Below are 24,633 nucleotides of genomic sequence, written 5' to 3'. Positions count from 1 at the left end.
ACAGGGAAATTACACTGCAGCCACTTTCTCATTAAGAATGAAAAGGTAAGTCTATGTAAAATTCCACTTTTTCAATCAGTGTTAATTCTGAAAGAACTCATGGTGTTAATAATTTAGTGCTATGCTTACAAGCTTCATGCCTATTGATTTTAATTGGAGTTCCACATCTAGAAGGAAGATAGGCAGTGAGAAAATCAATTTTGTTTTAATCCAATGCATTTTAATAAGTATGTTAAAGATTCACCATAACATTATCCATGACAGTTCGATATTTGCTATAAGGAGCCTCTGCTTTAGATTTTCTCCAAAGGTATTTATTTCTGAAAGTACTAGGATGACATCCTCTTATTTTACCTCCAGTATGGATAGCATAAAATGAGGTTCTCAATGTCCATAATGTTGAAGTGCCCTGTGTGGGTTTGATTAAATAATGGCCTGAATAAATTAGGATTTATTCTTGTTTTATCATTTATATATTAGTAGAACCTTTGTCTTCCTTTCGTAGTGTGCCTTGTCCCCCTTTCCAAATAAATATTTTATTGTTAGGGCTTGTTATCAATCCCAGGCCATGTTTATGTAACATCCTGTCTAGTCAGTAATAATCCCTTTAATTTTAACATTAATGCTTATGGTTAAATGTGATCCCTGATTGAATTGTGTATTTCTGTGTGTTTAGCCCAACTAAATTGAAAAGTACAGCAGAGTGATACACAGACTGTGGCTCTTCAAGGCTTCTAATTTTTGCATTCGAATATGAAATCATCCTAGACTCTCTAAGACATGCAGTAGTCATGTGGTTCTGGTGAATAGTGACTGCAGATGTGTTCCCAAAATCAGATTTGCATATAGCACTGATATGCATCCCTGTGTGTGGCTCCTACCAACTCTCCTTTGGGTATAGCTCCATATTATTTCAAGACATGCTGTTTTTCAAACTACAGAGCTCTCCAGTAGAAAGAAAAATCTCAAAGTTGTCACTTTGGAAAATTTTTGTTATGTCAATCACATGTAAGAAAAGGGATTGGCTTAGAACTTCATACCTATTTTAATATCCTTCAGTTTATTGAATGTAATCTTCCCTGTACCAAAAGTCAAAAATCAAATGGCAAATGAAAGGACAACCTCATGTCAAAGATTTCATCTCGGGAGGGCCCCCAGGTAAACACTGTACAAACATCCAAAACCCACAGTATGCAAAGTACTATACTGGGTGCTGTAAGAGTATGTGGTGCTTAGTGAGACAGAGCCCCATCTTTAATGAGCTTACTCATTAGAAAATAGAAAGGCCATGGCAATAAAAGAGTGCAAAGATAATAAAATACGTGCTATAATGGAAGCTCAAGCAAAGGGTTGTGGGAGGGCATAGGATGAAGCAATTGATTCTCTTTGGGTGATCAATTTCCCCTGAGGAGTTGGAAAGGTGTTTTTCTTTTTGTTTTTGTTTTTAATTAGAGATGAGGGATTTTCAGAGATGAAGGAGAGGTAAGATATTGTCAACAGAGAAAATGGTATGACTCAAAGGCTCAAAAGTAAGAAAGAATTGTTCCCCAATGGAGCATTTCATTTAAGCTGTATGTCTAAGCTACTACTCACTGAACTATTGGGTTTGAGATATGGTAAGACATCTGTGAAATTTTCCGTTTGGGCACTTAGTTTTTTTTGGATATTCTAGTTCTGTATGTGGGCAAGTATAAATTAAGCTCCTTTCTGAATGGATTTACTTTAAATTGTAAGAAAGGAAGACTAATAGAACCTGTATGAGCTGAATTCTGGCTCCCCTTGACTTCCTGAGAGCAGTCAATCACATATAATGGCCTGTGTGAGGGGTAAGAGGTCAGTCTGAACAGTAACTCACTCTGTTACTCTTTATCCATCCTTGGCTTCTGAGCCTGCTTCATTATAGTATCCAAAAGTTGGGACTTGAATGCAGTCTATTAGTGATTCTGAATCTCTTACTTGAAAAATGGGGTAGTACATACTTTTCGTTTGAGCCATTGTATACCACTGTAGAATTGGCCATGTGATCAGTGCCAATTCATCCCTTACCTTAATGATCGCTTCAAAACTAGAATTAGCAACTGCTAGTGATGCAAGCAGAACAGAGGGACTGGGCTTCTAATACTTCACAAATCCACAGTGTGAGAACTGTAAGGGATTTAGAGATCATTGAGCCTACCTTTCTCCCTCATTATACAAATGGTATAGCTGACATTTAATTGTTGATTTTTTGTACTTTCCGGGATAAGCAAAATTAAGCCTATTTGCCTGACCTCTCTGCTCTTTTAATTTCTGTAATACTTATAAGAAACCAGACCTCCTTTTTCCTTTGTAATGGTTGTAAGGTCAGAGAGAAACGAGTTAAATGATGCAATGGAATTTGCATCCAGTATTTATTGTGATGATAGCCTTGACTTTTGGTTTACTGAGAGAAGAATGTGATTGTTTGAAGGGTATTTCCCTCCCCTTACCCATGGATATAATTAAAGGTTTAAGGGAACTTCAGATCCCAAAAAGTTAGTCAAAAAGACAAAATTAGTTATTTCCTTTATTTTAAGAGATCTTAGATCCAAAGATGATTTACCTGACTCAACAAAATAGTCTGACATTTTTACTCTCAATTAAAATAACAGGAACTTAACGATCTATTTGGGAAATGGAGCTAATAAAAGTGCTGCCTGTTATGACTTGGTTTCCTGCTTTAGGAGTTCTAAGGTGGGGGACGTTATGGATAAATTCCCTATTATCCTGTCTGTATTTCATTTTTCTTTAGAAAAATGTGGTATGTGGTTAAGTGAAAACAGAAAGAAATGTTTCATTCTTCTTTACTGGATTGTAAATTGAACTGTCTTACAAACATATGTAAAGAAGTGCATGCATCACATCCCAGAATGTGTCCACTCACTTCATTGTTCTTTCTTTTGATCTGAGTTTGGGAATAAAGAAGAATGCAAGTTAGGAGGCAGAGGAAGCTCTTCTCTTATACTGGCTTGAGTAGGAGGAATTAAGTGAAGGAATAGTATCCGATATTCTTTGGTTTTTAAAGATTGAGTAGACTCCAAGTTATTAATTAGGAGAAACTCCTCAAACTGTTATGTTATTCATGCAGCTATGTCAAAACCTTTTGTAATAATTTTAATGAACTTATCCTTTACTAAAATACCGGGGGTGCCAAAAAATGTATACACATGACTTGTATTCATCTTTTGTATATATTGAGTATTAATATTTTAATACAGTTTTTACTTTCTTAAAATGTGTATATATTTTTTGGCACCATCTGTATTTGCATTCTAAGTATTTTTGCTAATGAAGTGCATTTAAAAATAGGAATAATAAAATAAAGGGAAGATGCAAAAGTACTTATAAATTTAATTTTATTTCTGACTTATAAACACATTTTTCTTGTTGCTATGCACAGTATTACTGAAAGTTTAAATGGGTCCCTTAAGAGTTCAAAATAATACTGTGTGTGCCTTTGACTGTGTGTGCCTTTTACTGATGCTTTGCCAGTAAGACTGGGACTACCTTGCTGCTTCTTCATGCATCTCAAAACTGCCTTTTAAGCAAGTGAGTAAAGACAGGGACTCAACTGTGATTTGATAAAATGCTGTCTGATGACCAGAAGGAAACCCACAGTTGTTATGACACAGTTTTGACATTTATTTCACTGCATATACATAAAATCAGGCAATTTGACTTTTGATGTTGCGAAAGCAAGTTATAGTAACTTTTGAGAGAGATGTAAAAGTGTAAGTATGCCATAAAAGTAGGTAAACTAAGAAGATCTTCTTTATGTGTTTAGCTCATAAAGATGCAAATACAAAAATGCAAACTCAAACTGACCACCTAAAGAAATTTGACCACAAGCCCAATTGATTCATATTTAATTTTGAAACATATACAGACATACTTAGTTTTTATCTTAGGTTTTATTCTGTTATATGCAAAATATAGTGAAGCTACATATTTTACTTCAGAGATATAAATCAGAGGTCTCTTAAGTATTCCATTTTTTTATCATATACTTGTAATATGAACCTGAGGTTGTACAAAGCTGAAAAATATCCTTCTAAAGTCAAATTTTTCAAAAGTTTAAAATAATTTATGAGGAGTTTTGTCCTTCTCATTATTAAAGTAATCTGAGTATTCACATGGTCATTTGAACAATTCTATTCCAACATAAAACCTTCCACAAAAAAATACTATTTTTATTCTCGGAAAATTTCATCTATTTGAGAGTCCATATTTATGAACAGAACTGAAAATCTTAGTGTTAAGGGTGACTGAAGTACAATAAATCAGTGATAAACCTGGAATTAGAGCTGTTGGCGTCCGGACATTGCATCTTATGAGAATCATGGTGTGGAATACCATCACTACCTTGCCTCCCACACTCTAAAGGCTCCACATTCCAGTCTAGTTATTGACATGGAAAAAATGGGCTGAGTATAGTAACCTTGCCAAAAAGTCAAGATTACATACGGCTCATTTCTCTGTAAGATTGTAGTATGAAATATTTGGTAATTGTGCATATATGCAAGGATTAGTTGCAGAGTGGTTCAATAATTGTAAGTAATCATATCATTTGAAGACTAGGGAAGTCCTCTGTTAAGTTTTTCAAATTCTTTTAAGTTTTAGTTTTTTCAAATTCTTTAAATGTAAGGCTGTTACTAAGTAGACATTGGGCAGTTGTGTGATGTGTTCATGATGGAAATAATTTTGGTTTTATAGCAAAAGAATATAGTTTAAGTTACAAATTAATCCAAGCTGTAGTGAAGCTTAGACTTAAAAATTCGGGAGTCCTGGGTTCACGTTTGAGATTCGCCTCTAATGAACTACCTTATATTCTTGAACAATTTATAACCACTCTAGGCTACAGTTTTTTTTTCCCCCATAAAACTAGATTTTGGATCAGATGTTTGCTAAATTCCTGTTCATCTCAAAGATTCTATAATTCTTTTAATTCCAGAATTTCTTTTTCCCTTAATAACCTCTCCCTACCTCTACCATTATTTTGACATGAATAGTCTTAAATTTCATAGCTTCCATTAGGTGGTATTACCCTAGGACACAGCACGCATTCAATAAATGCTTGTTGCTGATGGTGGTGATAAGGAGTTGGATCAAATGACGTATACATTTCCTTCCAGCACTAAAAGCCTGTACTGTTATAGTTCTATCCAGGGAGAAATCAGTTGTGCCTGGATCATATATAGCACTTTAAAAAGGTAGTGTCCCATGATCTTGAATGCAAGCAGTGCTAGGAGGTATATGACTATTGATTTTAATCTTTATTTTTCTTCTGGCTGTATTTTAATTAGGAAGTACTCAACAAACTTATAAGGCAATGTTCACAGGGCAATTGAAAAATCTTAACATAGGCAATCATAATAGAGCTAATTGAATTTGAGACTCATGGAATCACCAGAGAATGATTTTTATTTACATGTATTCTACTTGTTAACTGATAGGTGATGGTACGGACATGGAAGTAATCCAAAAAAGCATTTCCGCTCTAGCTTGGGAGAACTAATCTGAAGAATTTAAATACTAGGTAGTTAACTGGGTATATCTCTAGTTTTTAGTGCATTGTTAGACTAAAATTTTTACTCTCTGTGATTGTCAGGGCATCCTGAGTTCACTGCAGGCCACTCCCCATGTTCCACTTGAGAATTTGAAGGGAGTAAGAGGTCTTCCTTTCTATGTGGCTTGATATCATTAGCACATTTTTGCTCATTACTTCCTATATACCTCTCCTCTTCAGTGAGTCACTGATAGGCCTATACACACATGAGGCTTTGTAAAAATGCAAACAGTGTCCCTTTTTTTTACGTGGGGGGTTAAACTGCACTTTACTTGTTACTATAACATTGTCTTCTTTTTTTCAACTGATCAACTGTATGCATGCAAAAACTTCTCTTCTGAATGCAACTGCTTCCACAGCCCCTTGGATATCAAAAAGTAAATTGTAAAGGTCAATTTGTAGTTCTCTCCTCCTCTGTAGCACTTCTAAACAGTGTGTGTGACACATACCACAGAGGTAAGAAAGACCATCTTTGATAAATTATCTTCTTAATTGCAGAGAATTTTTTAACTTAAAACTGACAAAACGCTAAACCATGCCTTTGATGAGTCCCCAAAGACCAAAGATCCATCTCCTCCTATTTGAAGAATTAGTCCCCTGGAATGTCCTAGCCTCTGTAGGACACTTGATAATGAGATCCACTAAGGCTCTGGACAACTGCACTGAAAAAGCCTTCCACCACCATCACTTGCTGGTGTTTGGACCACCCAGTCTTGCTGGCAGAGGGGGCAGCAAATGTTCTGTTCACCCATAGGAACATGCAGCAGTTGTGGAAGGAATAATTACATTCTCTAAAGACCACAACACAATCCTTTTGTTTGTTTTCAGCTTGACATCTAAGACAGACATCCATCATCTGGACCCTGCAGATGGCATACGGATCGCACTCCATATCCCAGCTTCACATGGCCACACAAATGCTGTTATAGCCCAGAGCATTCCTAGAATGGGTTTTATTAAGTTAGGGAGGCAAGTATAAAACCTAGTTTGAGGTCAGCCTTGCACAGCTTGGTTCTTAGTTTTTCAAGGTTCTTTCAGAACATGTGAGCTCAACCCTTCATGCTCAAACCCTCTGAGAAATCTACCTCTCTTCCCTAGATCGATTGCACTCTCAGCTCCAGACTAGAGGTCTGACTTAGCTACCTCAAAGAAACTAGATTTGTTACCTTTGGTTCTTTCCAACCTTTGGGTCTCTAGGTTTCCATTCTGCTAGAACCCCAAAACAAATTCTAATTGTGTACAATTTCCTTGTTTCTCCTAAACACCTATTTTTAATGCCCCCTGATGGGGTTCAGGATAGGCTACCTCAAAATATGGCACTTTTTGAGTCTTTATTTCCTTATGGAGGATCTGGTGTCTTGTTAAAAATATTAAATAAATTTATGTTTTTCTTCTGTTTCTCTGTCTTTGTCAGTTTTTCAGACCCAGCTAGGGACTCTAAGAGAGTCAAGGAAAACTTTTTTCTTCCCTACACCCCCCTCCACAATTTGTACCCGTTTTCTACTAGCTAACTAGAACTAAACTAGTACTCTTTGTCAGCATTGACTGTTTCCTGAAAACTATCATCAATTAAATCTTAACCTATTTTACACCCTATTATTACATAGGCTATCTTGGGTAAAAAACTGTCAAGACTAGATATACAAAGTGTATGGAACACATTGTGTATGTTTTCGTAAATATTATTTCTAGTCTTATTTGAGGATGGGTACTAATTTTAGACATGTGTCCTTAGAAGAAGTATTGAAGACTTAATTTTTAAAATATAGGTATATAAATACCAAGGTGCTCTTGGTTTTGTTTTAGTCTCCAAGTTGTCCTCTTAGTGTGCACAGTTAGAAGAGAGCCATAGGCTTGCCTGGGGGAAATTATGGTGATGAGTTCCATATAATCAAGGGTACAAATTCAAGATCTGTCTGCTGGTGGTTCCCAAATGCTGATCTTAAAACTGGTGCCAAAATAACGTAGAATATAGTTCGGAGTACTTGTTTAAAAATACTGATTGCTGTGCCCCAATTGTAGAAATTCTGAATTAGTAGTTTTGGAATGAGGCCTAAGTATCTGCATTTTAAAAGTTGTAGGGATTCTCATGTGCAGCCAGAACAGGAGAGCACTGAGAGAACCTTCAAAAGTTCCGCCAGCCCTGATTCTGTGATTGAAGTATGCCAGAAGTCTCTGCCGTCTGTCCCTGACTTTACACAGGAGACAAGCAAAATGATCATTTGACATTTTTCCCTATTGGACTTCCTAAGAGTATTTCCGTACTAAAAGGTTATTGTTATCCTTGGTGGTGTTTTAATAGTAATGATATCTTCTGTCTAAGACAAGTTCGTAATAATGTACTTAGACCTAAAGAGTCCAAATTCAAGCAAAGGACAGGTAAAGATGGTCAAGGAATAAGTGAATGTTCTGAGATGGATCTGTGAGGTTCTCATTTTCATAGACCCGTTTTTGTGGGGCATGTATAAGTCGTCTACCATTCATCATAAGTCAATATGAAGTTAATTTAGCTGTTCCTCCCATGTGCTGCTGCAGAATTTAGAGATCCTTCCTAGGCTATGGCTTTGAGAAGGCAATCCAAATACAGATATGGTAGTAAACTGCAATTTTGCAGTAGAAGTAGAAAATTTTGGAAATTTTAACATTCTTTTTAAATTATTTTTTTCAGTTACAGTTGACATTCAACATTATTTTATGTTAGTTTCAGATGTACAGAATAATGGTTAGACATTTATATAGTTTATACAGTGATTCCCCCCCACACCCCCAATTCATCTAGGAGAGGAAGCTGACTTGACTTGATTTTCTTAGAGGCTCTGAAGAAGAGTGATGTGAATGATTGGGCAAATCAGCTTTACATAGGTTGTTAAATTGGGTTACTTAGGATGTTTACTATTTATTTATTTGACTTTTGCCCTTGCATCAAAAACAGAAAGGGAATCTGTCTTAAAAAAGACTCAGGATACTTTGGTGCAAGAATCTGGGGAGATGGTGAAGGGGGAGTTAGAATTTAGGTGTTATCTATACAAAATTCAGAAATTGACAAATAGAGCAGGGGTCTCTGACCTCAGATAGCAAGGGAAGTGAGGATATACCAGTGAAAACTTGTTTTCATGATCCCTTCCACTCTGGAAGTTGGGGTTTTGCATGAGAAGTCTTAGTCCCAAAATAAAAGAGTGGGGTATACAAACATTGTGTAAATGACGCATCTGTCTCTTTTTCTTTCTCCAGCTTTGTATTCCTTGATTTAAAATCTTAACCTGTATTGATGAGTTAGGATTCTTCACAGCTTCTTTAAAATGCAAAATGTGATTTGATTTTTAAATCTTTGATTTACATACTTTCAGGAACCCATTGATTATAGAAAGCCACAACAGCTGTGTTCTCCCTGGGGTTGATTGTTTCAATCAAATCCTTTTAAAACATGAATTAGGAAGATCAGGATTTAACCTTTGTTTCTTACAACCAAAAATTCTTCTTATAAAGTTAATGAATATACTTCCTAATTGAGACTGTATCAGAAAGTACATACTATATATTTTTTAATCAATGGCATATTTAAAACTTTTAGATTTGTTTTGTAGTTAGATCACAAGAACTGAAAGATTTGTTCTTTTTATTTTTCCAAATCCACTGAATTTAGGAAGTTATAGGGAAGTGAACCTATCACCAAGCTATTTGACGAGTATTTTTGGCACAAGATACTAGAAATGCAAGAACCATCACCAAAAGAAGGAAGAGAGGTATTTTGTGGATTAGCTATTGTGTAATGGTGATCACAATGAAGTACAATGTCTTGGTAAAGAAAGAATACACCAAGGAAATCAATAATGATGGTACTCAAGTTTTGGAGAACATATTATAACAAAATGTGAGCATTAAAAATGCATTTGAAACCTACTAGAACTCTAAACTATTTTTAAAAGCCTATATGGGAAGCTCAAAATATGTTTCATGTGGGTGCTGGAGGTGGATTGGGATAACAAGTAGCTTGCAATATCAAAGAGAGTACTACATAGAAAGTACAACTATTAGAAATGGGGAAAAAATCCAACCAAGGAGAATGGAGAAGCTTATAAATTAAGTAGGTCATGTGCAAACAGTATTTAAGCAAGTGGAAAAAAGAAAAATTAGTGAAAACATTTTAAAAGCAATTATAAGTTTTAAAAGATTTTTATTAAAATATAGCTAACATACAATATTATTTGAGTTTCAGGTATACACCATAGTTATTCAGCATTTATATACCTAAAGAAGTGATCAGTGTGATAAGTCCAGCAACCATCTGGACACCATACCACATTATCAAAATATTATTGACTATATTCCCTATGCTATACGTTACATCCCCATGACTTATTTGTTGCATACCTGTAATTTTGAACCTTTTATTCCCCTTCCCCTTTCCCCCACTTTTATAAAATTTTCAATTACAGTTGATATTCAATATTATTTTCTATTAGTTTCAGGTATACAGCATAGTGGTTACACATTTATATAATTTAAAAAGTGATCCCCCTGACTAGTCTAGTACCCACCTGGCACTACACATAGTTATTACCATATTATTGACTATACTCCCTGTGTTTACTGGAGTAATAGTAGATCATTTTGGTGATGATGGTGCAAAGAACTTGATGAGAGAAAAATATCCTTAATCTTTAGCTTTATCCTTAGCTTTAATGATCTCTTTGTCTAATACAAGAAGATATAAGTGAACATGCAAACTCTAATTGTCTCCTGAAATTGATGACTAGATAAAACGGTAGTACATGAACAGATAATCTAGGTTCAATCGACAAATTAAACATAGACAGTTCACCAGAACTAGATAACATCCTCTTATATTTTGAAGGAACTCAAAGTAAAGTTTTAGGTGTAGACTGATAAAGCACTTAAATACAAACTAATAACTTGTCTTTTGGTGAGGTTTGGAAATCTTGTCTTTCTACTTGATTAGAAGAATATATTCAGCAATATGAGTTTAAGTAAGCATATAAAGATTGTCTTGTGGGAATAAAATTTTAATTAAGAATTGTAGGGGTGGCCAGGTGGCTCAGGTGGTTGGAGCGCTGTACTCCTAACACCGAGGTCGCCAGTTCGATTCCCACATGGGCCAGTGAGCTGTGCCCTCCACAGCTAGATTTGTGAACAATGGCTCGACCTGGAGCTGGGCGCCCTGAGCTGCTATGAGTAGCCGACTGACGACTGGTGGCCAACTGACAACTGGTGACCAACTGCCTCAGCCAGGGGAAGCACAAGGCTCATAATACCAACATGAGCCAGTGAGCTGCATCCTCCACAACTAGATTGAGAACAGCAACAGCTTTACTCAGTGTTGGGCGGGGAGGGGGACAAGAGAGAGGGGGAAAATGAATTGTATATGATAAGATAAAGGATATTTGTGAATCAGGAAAAAACAGTGCATTTATAAATCTAAGTCATGCCTATACACATTTGTTAACCTAAAAACCTATGCTTGACTACAGATTTTGTTGTAGCAAATTGTCACTTATTCTGGATTCCCACTGAAGTAAATTGTGAAAGTTCAACATATTACCATTTCCTCATGAGTACTAGCAATTATGATAAAGGCATATAATCTTATTTCAGCCATTGATGAGAACATAACAAATAGATAAGATCCCAAGTAAAAAGGAAAAAAAAGACTCATAAATTCTTGAGTCTTTTGTGTTCTGTGTTGTTTACATGGTGGTTTAAAAGAATAGGTGGGTTGATTGGGATGTCCAAGTTGGAGAGAGAAAAAGAAAGTTAAAAGGTAATGTATTTCTGGGGGATGTTAGAACTATTAATGATTCACCTACCTGTAGCTTAGGTTAGGTATTCTCTCACTATCACTACCACAGCATTAATGTACAAGCTGTGCATAACCAGCTGCTCTATTCTAAACTGTGCCTGGCCCTTTGGCAGGCATCAGGGACATTTGCTGTATAGGATTGTTTGTGGTAGCAGGAACAGCTAAACTGAGTTAGTGTGAGTGATCCAGTAGACTATGGGTTACAATTGTTCCAACAAAGCACATGTGAAGAGTCAAGGGAATTTTGTAGGCTTTTTAAAAATGTGTTGTCTTATGTGATTTATTTTCCTTTATTTAAAAAAAATTGATGGAGAACATTTGTTTTCTTTCTCTTCCCCGTCTTAGAATAATATAGCTGATCCAGAAGAACTGTTCACAAAATTAGAACGCATTGGGAAAGGCTCCTTTGGAGAAGTTTTCAAAGGAATTGATAACCGTACCCAGCAAGTGGTTGCTATTAAAATCATAGACCTTGAGGAAGCCGAAGATGAAATTGAAGACATTCAGCAAGAAATAACTGTTTTGAGTCAGTGTGACAGCTCATATGTAACAAAATACTATGGATCATATTTAAAGGTAATGTGTGTGCTCTGTTATTTAAGTCATAAGGTATTTGCATTATAAGTTTTTCTTTCTTTTTTAAATTCTATTTTTGAAAGGCAGTGTCTTAAATTAGGATTTGGCGGTCTTTGGCCTCCAGGCAGAATCTAGCTCCATTCAGAGCGCCAAATAGACTGTTTTCAGATTTAGCAGCTGTATCCTGAATGCATTCCAGTACTCAGTTGCACCATTTTTCCACACCTGAACTTTTGGGTTGATGGAGGAATAGAAATGCAGCTGGTCCTTGAGACATATCCTTTGTCAGGAAAGAGCTTTCCCCCCTGGGCTTTAACACATTATTTATTCTCAATGGTCCAGTCTGTTTCAACCTCAGAATTGATGGAATATGTAAATAAGTCACTTATTCCTTTGAGGTATGGTGGTTATTTACACATCTCCCTGTCCCTTCAGGTTGTGAGCTCCTTAATGGCAGGGAGTTTAGCTCAACCAGTCTTGGTTTTTACATCACTTAGCACAGGGCATAGACATCTTAAGCACATGAGAAATATTTGTTGAAATTAAATTAAATGGAATAATATCTATTCCCTCCCCCCATCCAAAAAAAGTTGGATTTTTAGTTTCCAGGATCATGCAATTAGCAGACACCTAATGTTCCAGCAGATGGAGATGTTAGTGCATAACAGAAAACTCTTTAGTAAAATCCAAGAGTTCCTGGGTTCTAGAGTTAGAAGTTAGATTTGTGCCTATTGAATGTGAAGCATAAATAGTTTGAAAAAATCGAGCTTAGATTAGTGTTTAAATTACGTTACAATCAAAAAATTTTATTCCAAGGGCATCCAGTTAGCTCAGTTGGTTAGATTGTGGTCCTCTTAACAAGGTTGACAGTTCAATCCCCGCATGGGCCACTATGAGCTGCGCCCTCCACAACTAGATTGAAACAACTACTTGACTTGGAGCTGATGGGTCCTGGAAAAAAACACACTTTAAAAAAAAAAAAAACACTTTTTTTATCCCAGTGTCGAAAGTTTTCAAAGGAAGGCAGTTAGATCTTTGCTTTGCAGGGCTCACAATGAGGGAAGGCTTTTCTTGTTTGGTTAGGTTTTTTTTGTTCATCTATCTCTAGACCAAAAAGGATATGTTTATAACTTATCAAGCTGTTGGCCTGCATAAAAATTAATGCTATCTTTTTATGTTCTGACCAAATAAACCCTATGATAATTTATCTATATTAGTTAATACTGATATAGAAATTCATCATCAATTTCCCTACCTTCTTACAAAGGCTGATTTATTCTAATATTACATGAATTAGATGAATGTGGAAAGAATACATAGTATAATGAACCATTAAACAGCCAAACAGTTATTATGTGTTGTAGAACTTTACTAAGTTCTAGATATAAACTTTACTAGATATATAACTTTACTAAGTTCTAGATATAAAAATGAACAACTCACTCTTGCCATTAAGGAGCTCACATTCCCATATTGTGCTAAAAAGGTGCAGATATTGTGATTAAGTATGTCTAAGGTACAAATAGAGCACATATATAAGCCAGTAGTCACTTCTAATCTTTTTGGGGGGATGGTGTGAAGGCTTCCAAGAAAAGGCAATACCACTGGCAATTCCTGTTCAATTTACTTCTTAGTGTTAGCCATTACTCCATTTTACTATATGCATAATTATTTGATTATTTGTGACATGTTCATTCATATTCTTTCCTAAGCTTATTTAGCAGACCATATTCCTTCTTAGGAATCCTATGAGTGGTCACTCAATCTCAGTAGTTTTCGGTCCTCCTCCTAATTCCCATAGCATGAATTTGCTTCTTTGTGTGTGTGTGTGTGTGTGTGTGTGTGTGTGTGTGTGTGTGAGAGAGAGAGAGAGAGAGAGATTTGTTTATTCTGGTTTACTCTTTCTGGATTTAATCCTGGTAATTCCAGACCCACTCTACAGCAAACCTGAACTGTTGTTATTTTGAGGCATCTGTAACAGATAAGTTATTTTTAGTAACTAACTTCAAATATTAAATAAGCCCTATTTAGAATAGGCTATTCTATATTATATTGAAAATGGGTACTGAAATGGTATTGACTGTTTAATTGGTTGCTTATCACCTCTGTTTATTCATTTTCAGTACTCTCACGGAAAATGAATTGTAGCTCTGTTTGTATTATTTATTCCTAAGATTTTCCCTTTTAAAAAATTCCCCTCGTAGTATACATGTACCAGTCACCCAATAAATACTTAATTCTTAAATAAATAAAACTGATAGTTTGTTTTGTCCAAATCTGACTGTAGAATGTTGTCACACCAGCCAGTGATACAAAACCATTATCCAAGATGTCTTTTTAAGGATTAAACTGAATTATTTTTATTTCCTTTACCCATCATTAAATTCCATGATATGAAAGACTACTTTGAAGAACATGTCACTTCATGGTAAAATTGTAGAAATTCACAGCTGGCTGATAATTATTTGTATCCTGAACCTATGTACATTAAAGTAAATAAATATGTATGTGTATTATCTCTATATAGATGTACATATATACACACAAAGAAAAAAATATTATTTTATAACCATTTAATACTATTTAAATTACTTTCTTAAATTGACCAACTTGTTTTCTTTTTTTTTAATTCAAGTTTATTTGGGTGACAAAGGTTAATAAAGTAGTTACATAGGTTTCAGGTGTATAATTCTGTAATGCATCATTTGTATATCATATTGTGTGTTCACCACCCAGAGTCAGTTTTCCTTCCATCACCACGTACTTGATCCCCTTTACCCGCATCTACCACTCCCCACCCCCCTTACCCTCTGGTAAGCACTAAACTATTGTCTGTGTCTATGAGTTTTTGTTTCTGCATTTGTTTGTCTTGTTAATTTGTTGTCTTCAGTTTTATATCCCACATATCAGTGAAATCATAAGGTTCTCGACTTTTTCTGTCTGACTTATTTTGCTTAGCATAATAATCTCAAGATCCATCCATGTTGTCGCAAATGGCATTATTTCATCTTTTCTTATGGCAGAGTAGTATTCCATTGTGTATATACCGTATACCACATCTTCTTTGTCCAATCATCTATGAAAGGACACTTTGATGTTTCCATGTGTTGGCCACTGTAAATAATTAATATTAAAACAGTGTGACTATGTGGGCTTACATATTTTTAAGTAAAATCATATCAAATATAACAAGGTTCTGTTTAATGAAGTCAATGTAATTGAAGGCTACATCTTTGTACCATCAGGGAACTGCATTATCAATCAACTTATGTTCTTATTGTGACACATCCTTCCATTTCAGTTGACATGGGGAATTTTGTGAATCAAGTTAATTGAGTAAAGCAGGATATGGTTGTTTCTCAGGTTGTCCTTACACAGGATATCATACATAACCAAGACCTCACTGTAAGCTGAAGGAAAAGTTATTGCATTTGAGAGAAAACTATACACTCTTTGGAACTGTATACAGTTGTAGTGATTTCCTTGAGACATGCAAAAATGTACTAGGTATTCACTTTGACTGAGATCACTGTTCAACTTCATTTTTAAAAACAAGAGTAAAAACCAGACAAACACATCAGTATGACCACAGTATTTTCCTTTAATTTCAGTTCACTGCAGATTTTCATGAGAGACAAAGCTAGTCTTTATAAAGAGTACTAAAATAAGCAAACCCTTCCTTTCTGATCTCACAATATTGGGAGAATCTCTTCTAATTTTTAAATATTTTTCTAGTTCAATATAAATCTTAAAATGAAGCTCACTCAGGCATTGAATATAATTTGAATCGTGCCTTTATTTTCTGTTGAAAAATGCTTTTATATTTCTGTTTATGTTAAGGAAATATGCCCCCCTCCACATACTACCTCCACTGATATTTATATTTAAAAAAAAAACAACTGAACGATTAAAATAAAATATTCCAGAATAGAATCTGTACAGTTTTGTGGCCTTTTCATTATTTTTCCTGAGACTTGTCTGTGCTAACTTCTAGTGTTTGGTGAATGTTTCTGGAATAGTCTTTAATTTTAAAATAATTTGAGTTTTCTTATAAAACTTGAAGGAAGTTGAAAAGGGAAAAAAATTTTCCTTCGTACAATGTTTTTTTTCTCAAAATAATAATAGCTTTAAATTTAATATAACACACCTCTAAGAAGCCCCATATTAGGTTGAATTCAGCAGATGTTTATTTATCTATTGAGTGGCCACTACATATATTCCTCTCATTCTGCATATTTGGCCTGGTCATTGTCATTTATTTTAATCCGATAACTTCTAAATTCATGTCTCTGGTTCTAGCCTCTCTCCTTAGCCCCAAATAGGTATATCTAACTTGCCAAATATTACCCACTTACCTATGGGTAGGTACATCAAGTTCAATAACCTTAAAACTGGGGAGTAGCATTTGAACTAGATGTTGAGAATGATTTTGATGGGGGTTGGGATGTGAGGGTGGCGTATAGTCAAGACATTCTAGACTGGAAGAAAACGGTTCAGAGGTGGTGAGGTATCTGGCAAGATAACTCTACTGTCCCTTGCAGTTCTATAACACTTTATATTCTATTTATTTTTATTGTGGTGAAATATACATAAAATAGACAAAATTTACCATTTTAACCATTTTAAGTGTACAATTCTGTGGCATTGCATACATTGATGTTGTATAACCATCAGCACCATCCATCTCCAGAACTTTTTAACCTTTCTTAACAGAAACTGCACACAATAAACTATAACTGCCATTCTCGCCTCACCACAGTCCCTGGTAACCACCATTCCACTTTCTGTGTCTATGAATTTCACTGCCCTAGGCTCCTTATATAAGTGGAATCATACAACATTTATCCTTTAGTAACTAGCTTATTTTATGTATACATGCTGGTTTATGTGGTCAATGTTATGATTGGCTGTTGGATTTATAGACCAGCCCACTTAATTCAACATATACTTGATATGTAATACAATAATGATCTCTCAAATACATATAATGGCTATTTTAAATATATTTTTCTATGAACAAGTGAATTCCAAATTCCACAGCAGCATTTCTTTCCCCTTTAGCCAAGTGTCTGCCTTAGCAGGAAACCGCTGGGTTCGAAGGCCTCATAGGGTGATAGAGTTAGTACTTCAGACACCAGTACTTTCTTTACACTAGGCTCCAACCTCTCCTCAGTAAATAGTACAACTGTAGAATATTTACTCTTTAGGCATTTTGAATTTTGGAACAGAGAGCCATTTCCTAACCCACAACTGACCACCCATGTTGATGCAGCACTTTAAACTTACCCCTTTAACCCGCTGTTAAAATGTGTGGATCATTTTCTAAATGGAGAAACTGGAGTTTTTCCTTCAGGGACTTCCTATGCTTAAATGTGCCAGATGTACTGTTATGGTTTCCATTCACTTGGCTCTTCTGGAATTGTAAACCAGTATGTAGATATCATCTTAGCCTTTTAAATAATTCAAAAGCAAACCAAACATACTTACTTGTATTCTCCAACACAAACATCTTTTACCAGAAATCAAAGGTAGAAGTTGTAGTCCCCCCAAAAATTACAAACATAGGATCTAGGCTTTTTGGTCTTGTTTTGTTTGTGATTGGAGTTTTCATTGAGACCTGCTGTGAACAAGGAACTGGTAAGAAGAACCTCTGTAGGTTAAGCTTCCTTGAGCAGAGAGGAACCTCACCAGCTCGCCATTTATGCCTGTGCCTACTCAGGCCTTGCTTCAGTTCCCATGCCTGCCTAGCAATCTTCTGAATGGCCAGACCTATGACCATCCTCCAGTGAGGCTTGTCTCTGGAAGTGGTGATCAGAAGGAAGCAGCCAGAAAAGCTACCGGGCCGCTCTAGTTCTCTGCCTGTCTCAAAAGAGTCCTAGTTCCACTGAAAAACTTAGCTTGCTAGGAGGAAACCTTCTTTTTAGATCTGGAAGTTGTTTAGTTATAACCTTAATCACAGTTTAAGCTTTCTATGAATATTTTTTTAGTAAAGAACAGATGGTTGGTAAGTTTCTGTTTTGAATTGGTAACACACACATACACACACACACACACATTGTTTTTAAACTGGAAAAACAGGTGGTTTTATTCATGCAGAACTGCAAAACAGATAAACATGTTTTATAAGATCCTTTCATTTGCTTTTAAATGTCAGGTGAATGGGGTGCACTCTGAATTCATAAGGTAGAAAATAGTACATACTAGAAACAAATTGTGGCAAAAGAAAAAAAATTCTCAGGCTATACAGCATTGTGGGAGACACTTTTTTCTTCTCTTTCAAAGAGTATAAAGACACATCGGGTTCATAATTCTCAGATTTGGAGTGTGTAATTTCTATACATAAAAAAGAGTTAACATAAACCAATCCTGGAACTCCTCTCCTCTGCCCACCATAATGGGGATTTATTTCCTCTCTTTCCTACTGTAGACACTGCTATTAGCAAAGACCCTCAGCTCTTTCTTTCCTCAGTTCAAGCTGACCTGCTGTGACAGGAGACAGTAGATTCCAAGATTGGGGGGAGGGCACACTGTTCCTCTCTTTCTCTTACATCCTACATAGTGGATATCAAGAAAGAAAGGAGGAATCCTTTCATCTTAAATTAACTGAGCCCTCCCTCCCCAGTCCCTAACACTAGGCCACAACCCATTCCACACTACAATTTCACTAAATACTCATCATCATGTTACTGGAATCTATTGTCTGCCATAATAAAGCCCCAGCTTACGAGAGATGCTTGGACATTTTTAATGGAGCTCCTGTGTACTTCCCACAGATTTTAGACTTTGAGAGCTACCAGCAGCAGCTTGAGAATCTTCATCCCACAGCTGGGACTATAAAGATGAGAAAGGTGTTCTTGGCATCCCAAGTTGAAGCACAACTCTGAATATATTTTTCCCTTAGAAACATTGTTACGGTATAAATAGTTTCTCTGCTACTCTTCATGCTATACTGTGGATACCTTTGTGTTAAATTGTCTTTTGGGGGACTACCCAGGAAATTAGACAATATTTTTATGGGAAAATGTTTTCCAAATTCCAAACATCTTATGTAAAAATGGACTTGTGGAACACAATCCGTTCACAACTTGCTTACTTGACAGTATAGTAAAAACAACCATTCCTCTTCCAGTCAACTCTGTGGTCCCATAAAAATTCATAGAATACCAGTCATGAAATGGTATGGAGAGAGAGGTATCCCTGGGATTTCAAGCTATAGTTGAAAGAAGAAAGAAAAATGATACAATGGTTTATTCCAATTTTTATCTGATAGTGCTGAATGATGTGTATGTATGTGTGTGCACACGTACACATGCACAACTATTTTGGAATTCACATATATGTACTCCCCCTATGAGCCCCATTTCCTCTTATACAACTTATGGTGAGTTAACTCTACCTGGAGTAATCATATTCTTTTTAAACTATTCCCTTTCTCTTATCCATTTACCTGTGCAAAGGCACAATATTCTTCCTAGGTTTCACATATGTACCAAAAATGCCCATTAATCATGGCTGATAAAAGGCTTAAAGTATATTTAAAACAAAAGCCAAAAACTAAAATAAGGCAAAATATCCACTGTCATCACTCTAAAGCCCCATTCAAAATTTCTACAAATCTCTGTTTACTTTCTCATTCTTTAATGTATCTTTCTTTTCCCTTCAATATTGTTGTTCAAAATAATAATTTAAAGCTATGGGGTTTTTCCGAGTTTTATAAAAATTGCTAATAGTTCTACAATAGGAAACAATAACTTGTTATTCATATAACTATCAACAGTTAAATACGTTTGGGGAAATGTCAAGACTCAGAACTTTACTTTCATTTGTAATGTTCTATGGAAAAATATAGTCAGGGTTTTAAACACCTAATTTTAAACCTATATTTTAAAACCAGTACATTAGTATATCAGGTTTAACATTTATGCTAGTATGTTATTTGGCTCAGGTTTGTAATTATAAATGTTTCATGGCTTTTACAGGGTTCAAAGTTATGGATAATAATGGAATACCTGGGTGGCGGTTCAGCTTTGGATCTTGTAAGTATTTTTAAATAATATCTCTCTCTTTCTCTCTCTCTCTCTCTCTCTCTCTCTCTCTCTCACACACAAACACACACACACACACACACACACACACATCCATACTTGAACTTTTTTTTTCTTTTAAATGGAGTAAGCAATGGCTTTGGGTCAAGGTAAGTAGTTGCTTTAGTTAATATATTCAAATTAAATTCGTTCTTCAGGACCACTACCCTTAGGTAGATTCACTTGTATTGCAGGATTGAACATGTGGCTGACATTCTTAGAGTATATAAGAAATGCAAATAGCTTAATAAAATCAAGCCCCCCCCCCAAATTCGGAATGAATGTGACAGTTGCTGTCAGTTTAGAGTTTTGCTTTGCAAACTTATCCCTGAAAAGACTGAGTGTTCTTAGATTTTTTAAAACATGTAATTCAGGTAACTCACTAAAAGTGGCTCTTGGCTATAGACTCAGTTCTCTACAGAGTTCTCTCTGCTCCTTTATAGATCATTTGGAAATGTCATAACATTTTTAGTTGTTACAATGATTTGGAAGTGCTATAGCCATTTTAGTAAGCAGGGATGAGGATATTAAAATCCTGCAGTGTTCAGGAAACGTTCCACCCCATGAAGATGTGTTCACACCCAAAATGCCTTTGAGAAACACTGGTGGTTTTCCCCAAATTAGTGTGATTCTATCAATGTTGTTTTTTTCCCCCTGTACAATCTTTATTAAGATGACATTGTATTTAAAATTCAATATGAATTACTAGAGGCAACTTTTTATACTGGAATGACTACTGGGAGTTTGAGGTTATAGGGCTGGCTCTATTGATAACTAAATCTGTGACTGAACCAAACACATAAATACTTTGGATTTGGATATCCTATAAAACAAAGAAGTTGCACTGAGTTATTTTTAAGTTATCTTCCATCTTTAATATTATATGACATATTTTATTAGTATGCTTCTGCCTTTCAAATTATAGAGTATGCTGTTTCTAAAAATAATGTTTTGATGATTAAGATCATCAAGTAACATTTTCATTCTTATTTTTTAAAATGGAGATGAGTTTTCCTAACTGAAAGTGATTAAGTATTTTTAAAAGGCTTTAATCCTGACTACCAATAACTCAAAGTTTCATATAATCCTATGCGGAAATGACCATAAGAGCTTTGCTTTCCTTTAGACAGAGCCATACTTAAACCATTCTAAAGAAATGGTAGTTACACTTGAATAAGAGTCTCATCTTCTAGGAATTCAATTTAGTTTAATCAGTTGCTAACTTAAGTAATCCTTCCTTGTGTTTAATCTAATTCTTACATCCTAAAGCTGGAGTTCAATTTTTCGTTCTCTCTCCTCTCTAATGAGAAAACACAACTGGTATTTCTTTGTATAATAATCCTTCATTCATATAGAGTCATATCTCATTCTCCTGTTGAAGTTAAATGATCTCATTTCTGTTTGTCTTGTTACATAGTTTTATTACACAGTAGTCTTTTCATTAGCTTCACAAGAAGCCTCACAATTACTCTGCAATCCTCCTTCCACCCTTTAAACAGTAAGAGCCCTTTCCAAATTTATCAGTTACCTTATCTGGTCCCCCAAGGAACTTACCATGTCGCCTCCTTGTTTTGTAGGTATTGACAAACTGGTCCACTGCTTTCATCAGGATCACTGATAGCAATGTTAAGCATTGGATACTGGCCCAATCCTAACTAATACAATGTGAATCGCCCAGTAATAGCTTGGTCAGTTTTATGAGATCTCTGAATGAAATGATTGTGAGATCTTAAGCTCATCCTGCCATTTTGATCTCTGTCTAATAGAACAAGTAACAATTTGCATAAATTCAATGAACTTAAAATTTTCTTTACCTTGTAATAGCTAAAAATCAAGAGACCTAGGTCCCAGTCCTGGTTCTGCCATGGACTAGCTACCTAATATTGAACAAGCCATTTAAACTGTATGCCTTAATTTCCTCAAATGTTAAATGAAGAAATTAGATTAGTAATATCTCTAGTTTTAGTTTTCTTGCTTTAAAATTTAGTAATATTACAATTTATTTATAAACCTCATTTAACTGGATTTTGTAGAGAGAGCAAGTGATGAGACATTTCTTCTCCATGTATGGTCCTATACTAATGAATGCTATCATTTAGGGAACCTAATAAAAGATTAGGCTTAGAGGCTTAGGCTATCAGGAATAAGAGAGAACAAGAAGGATGCTGAGCAGAGTGTTTATCACTTTAAACTAGTACCTAATGGAATATGACTAAGACTTGTAATTTATGTCAACATTGTATAGTGTATACTTCAAGATTCTCTCCCACTCTTGCAAATAATGAGTTGCATGTCAACAGACTTTGAGTATACTGTATGATGTTTTATTGGATTTATTATACCTCGCTTTTCTTCAGTAAGAATTGGCAGTAGGTTACAGCAAAACACATAATATGACTAAGAAAATAAAACATGGGCACCAAGGGAAAAAGTGAAGGCATGCTGCATTAGGAACATGCTGCATTAGGAACAGGCTAGAAGTCAGGAAAATTTCAGAACACATAAGTATACATTCTTTGAAAGAGAAAATGTCCCTCTCTTGCATATCCTCAGTTGACAGCGAAGGTATACTGCCCTGGAGACAGAGGTATTAGCTATTAGAGACATGGCACAGTCTTCAGTCATTGGAGAGAAGTTCAGTTATGTACTCCAAGTACAGTAGACCAAGATCTTGGCATTGTCTCCCCTAGGGTTGTATTGGGAATGAAAAACAACCTCTGTTCCATCTACTTTAATTTCCTTCTCTTTCCAGCTCTCTTTTATCTCCTTTTCTAATCGTTATCAACATGGCTAAAAAAACATTTTAACCATAAGGTTTGGGATAGTTTTCTGTATGATAATGAACCAGAAAATCGCAACTGTACCAGGACTCCATTCCCATTTCCCCACCACAGAGTCTCTTCTCCCATCGTCCTCTAGTGCCCAGTTAGTTGAAATTTTATATCTACTGAATTTTACACTGGACTCAAATACACCAGATAAGCTAATTGGTCTTTAGGACACCTTTTTTGTTTGTTTTTACTTAAATATATATTTTTAAATTCTTTAGGCAATACACTGGCTTATCCAGGCTAGTTTTAGAAGTTCTTCAGAATGATAGCTTGTGCCCCTTATATGGACCTTGCCCAATTTCTTAAGTATCTAAGAATATACCTCCTCTGTTCCTGTCAACATTTTATGATCAGTGATACTAAGTACTAATCGTGAGTAGTATGATGTTTGCCTTTCAGTTATTTGGTAGTATCTCAGAATTTCTTTGCCAGCAATCAATAAAATAATATGCCATTTTCACCTTTTAAAATGACTTTAATCACTACTATTTTCAGTTTTCTTTCCATTACAGTTGACATACAATATTATATTATTTTCAGATGTGTACAACATACTGATTACACATTTATATAACTTATGTAGTGATCACCCCGATAAATCTAGTACCTATCTGACACCATACATAGTTATTATATTATTAACTGTATTTCCTAAGCTATACTTTACATCCCATGACAATTTTGTAACTACCAATTTGTATCTATTAATCCCTTCCCATATTCACCCATCCCCCCAACCCACCTCCCACCTGGGAACCATCAAAATGTTCTCTATATCTATGAGTTTGTTTCCGTTTGTTCATCTTTTTGTTCTTTGGATTCAATATATAAGTGAAGTCATATGGCATTTATCTTTCTCTATCTGACTTATTTCACTCAGCATAATACCCTCTAGGTCCATCCATTTTGTTGCAGGTGGCAAGCTTTCATTCTTTTTTATGGCTGAGTAATGTGCCGTTGTATATATGTACCGCTTCTTCTTTGTCCATTCACCTATTAATGGACACTTAGATTGCTTCTATGTCTTGGGTATTGTAAATAATGCTGCAATGAACATATGGATGCATATGTCTTTCTGAATTAGTGTGTTGGGTTTCCTTGGATACATACCTAGAAGTGGGACACTAGGTCCTTCTTTGTCTGTTATAAGTGTTTGTTTTCAAGTCTGTTTTGTCTGGTATATATATTGCTACCCCAGCTTTTTTTTTTTTTTCATTTCCATTTTCATGAACTAGCTTTTCCACCTTTTTACTTTCAGTCTGTGAGTGTCTTTGGATGTGAAATGAGTCTCTTATAGGCAGCATATGTAAGGGTCTTATTTTCTTATCCATTCAGCCACCCTCTGTTTTGATTAGAGCATTTAATCCATTTACATTTAAAGTAATTGTTGATAGATAATGTAGTTATTGCCATTTTATTAATCATATTTTTTTTCTTCTTCTTAAGGAAGTCCCTTTAACATCTCTTGTAATACTGTTTTGGTGGTGATGAACTCCTTTAACTTTTCTTGTCTGGGAAGTTCTTTTTCTGTTTTCTGATTCTACATGATAGCTTTGCTGGGTAGAGTAATTTTGGTTATAGGAGCTTGCTTTTCATCACTTTGAATATTTAGTGCCAATCCCTTTCTGGCCTGCAAATTTTCTGTTGAGACCTCAGCTGACAGTCTTATGGGAGCTCCCTTGTAGGTAACTAACTGCTTTTCTCTTGCTGCTTTTACTATTCTCTCTTTGTCTTGAACCT

At 35.4% G+C, this 24,633-nt stretch overlaps 1 protein-coding gene across 1 annotated transcript in view; it reads left to right on the top strand.

Moving 5' to 3' along the window:
- The window catches only part of STK26 (serine/threonine kinase 26), a 63,607-nt gene that overhangs the window by 20,551 nt on the left and 18,423 nt on the right, over nt 1-24,633 (top strand). The window contains exons 3-4 of the mRNA XM_081042869.1: nt 11,748-11,978; nt 19,958-20,014. Of these exons, the coding sequence (XP_080898995.1) occupies nt 11,748-11,978; nt 19,958-20,014 (288 nt within the window). The remainder of the gene's footprint in view (nt 1-11,747; nt 11,979-19,957; nt 20,015-24,633) is intronic.

This window comes from Rhinolophus hipposideros (assembly GCF_964194185.1).
Source record: "Rhinolophus hipposideros genome assembly, chromosome: X".
Taxonomy (NCBI): Eukaryota; Metazoa; Chordata; class Mammalia; order Chiroptera; family Rhinolophidae; genus Rhinolophus; species Rhinolophus hipposideros.
The sequence above is the reverse complement of the archived record's forward strand: the minus strand, read 5'-3'. Positions and strand labels throughout refer to the sequence as shown.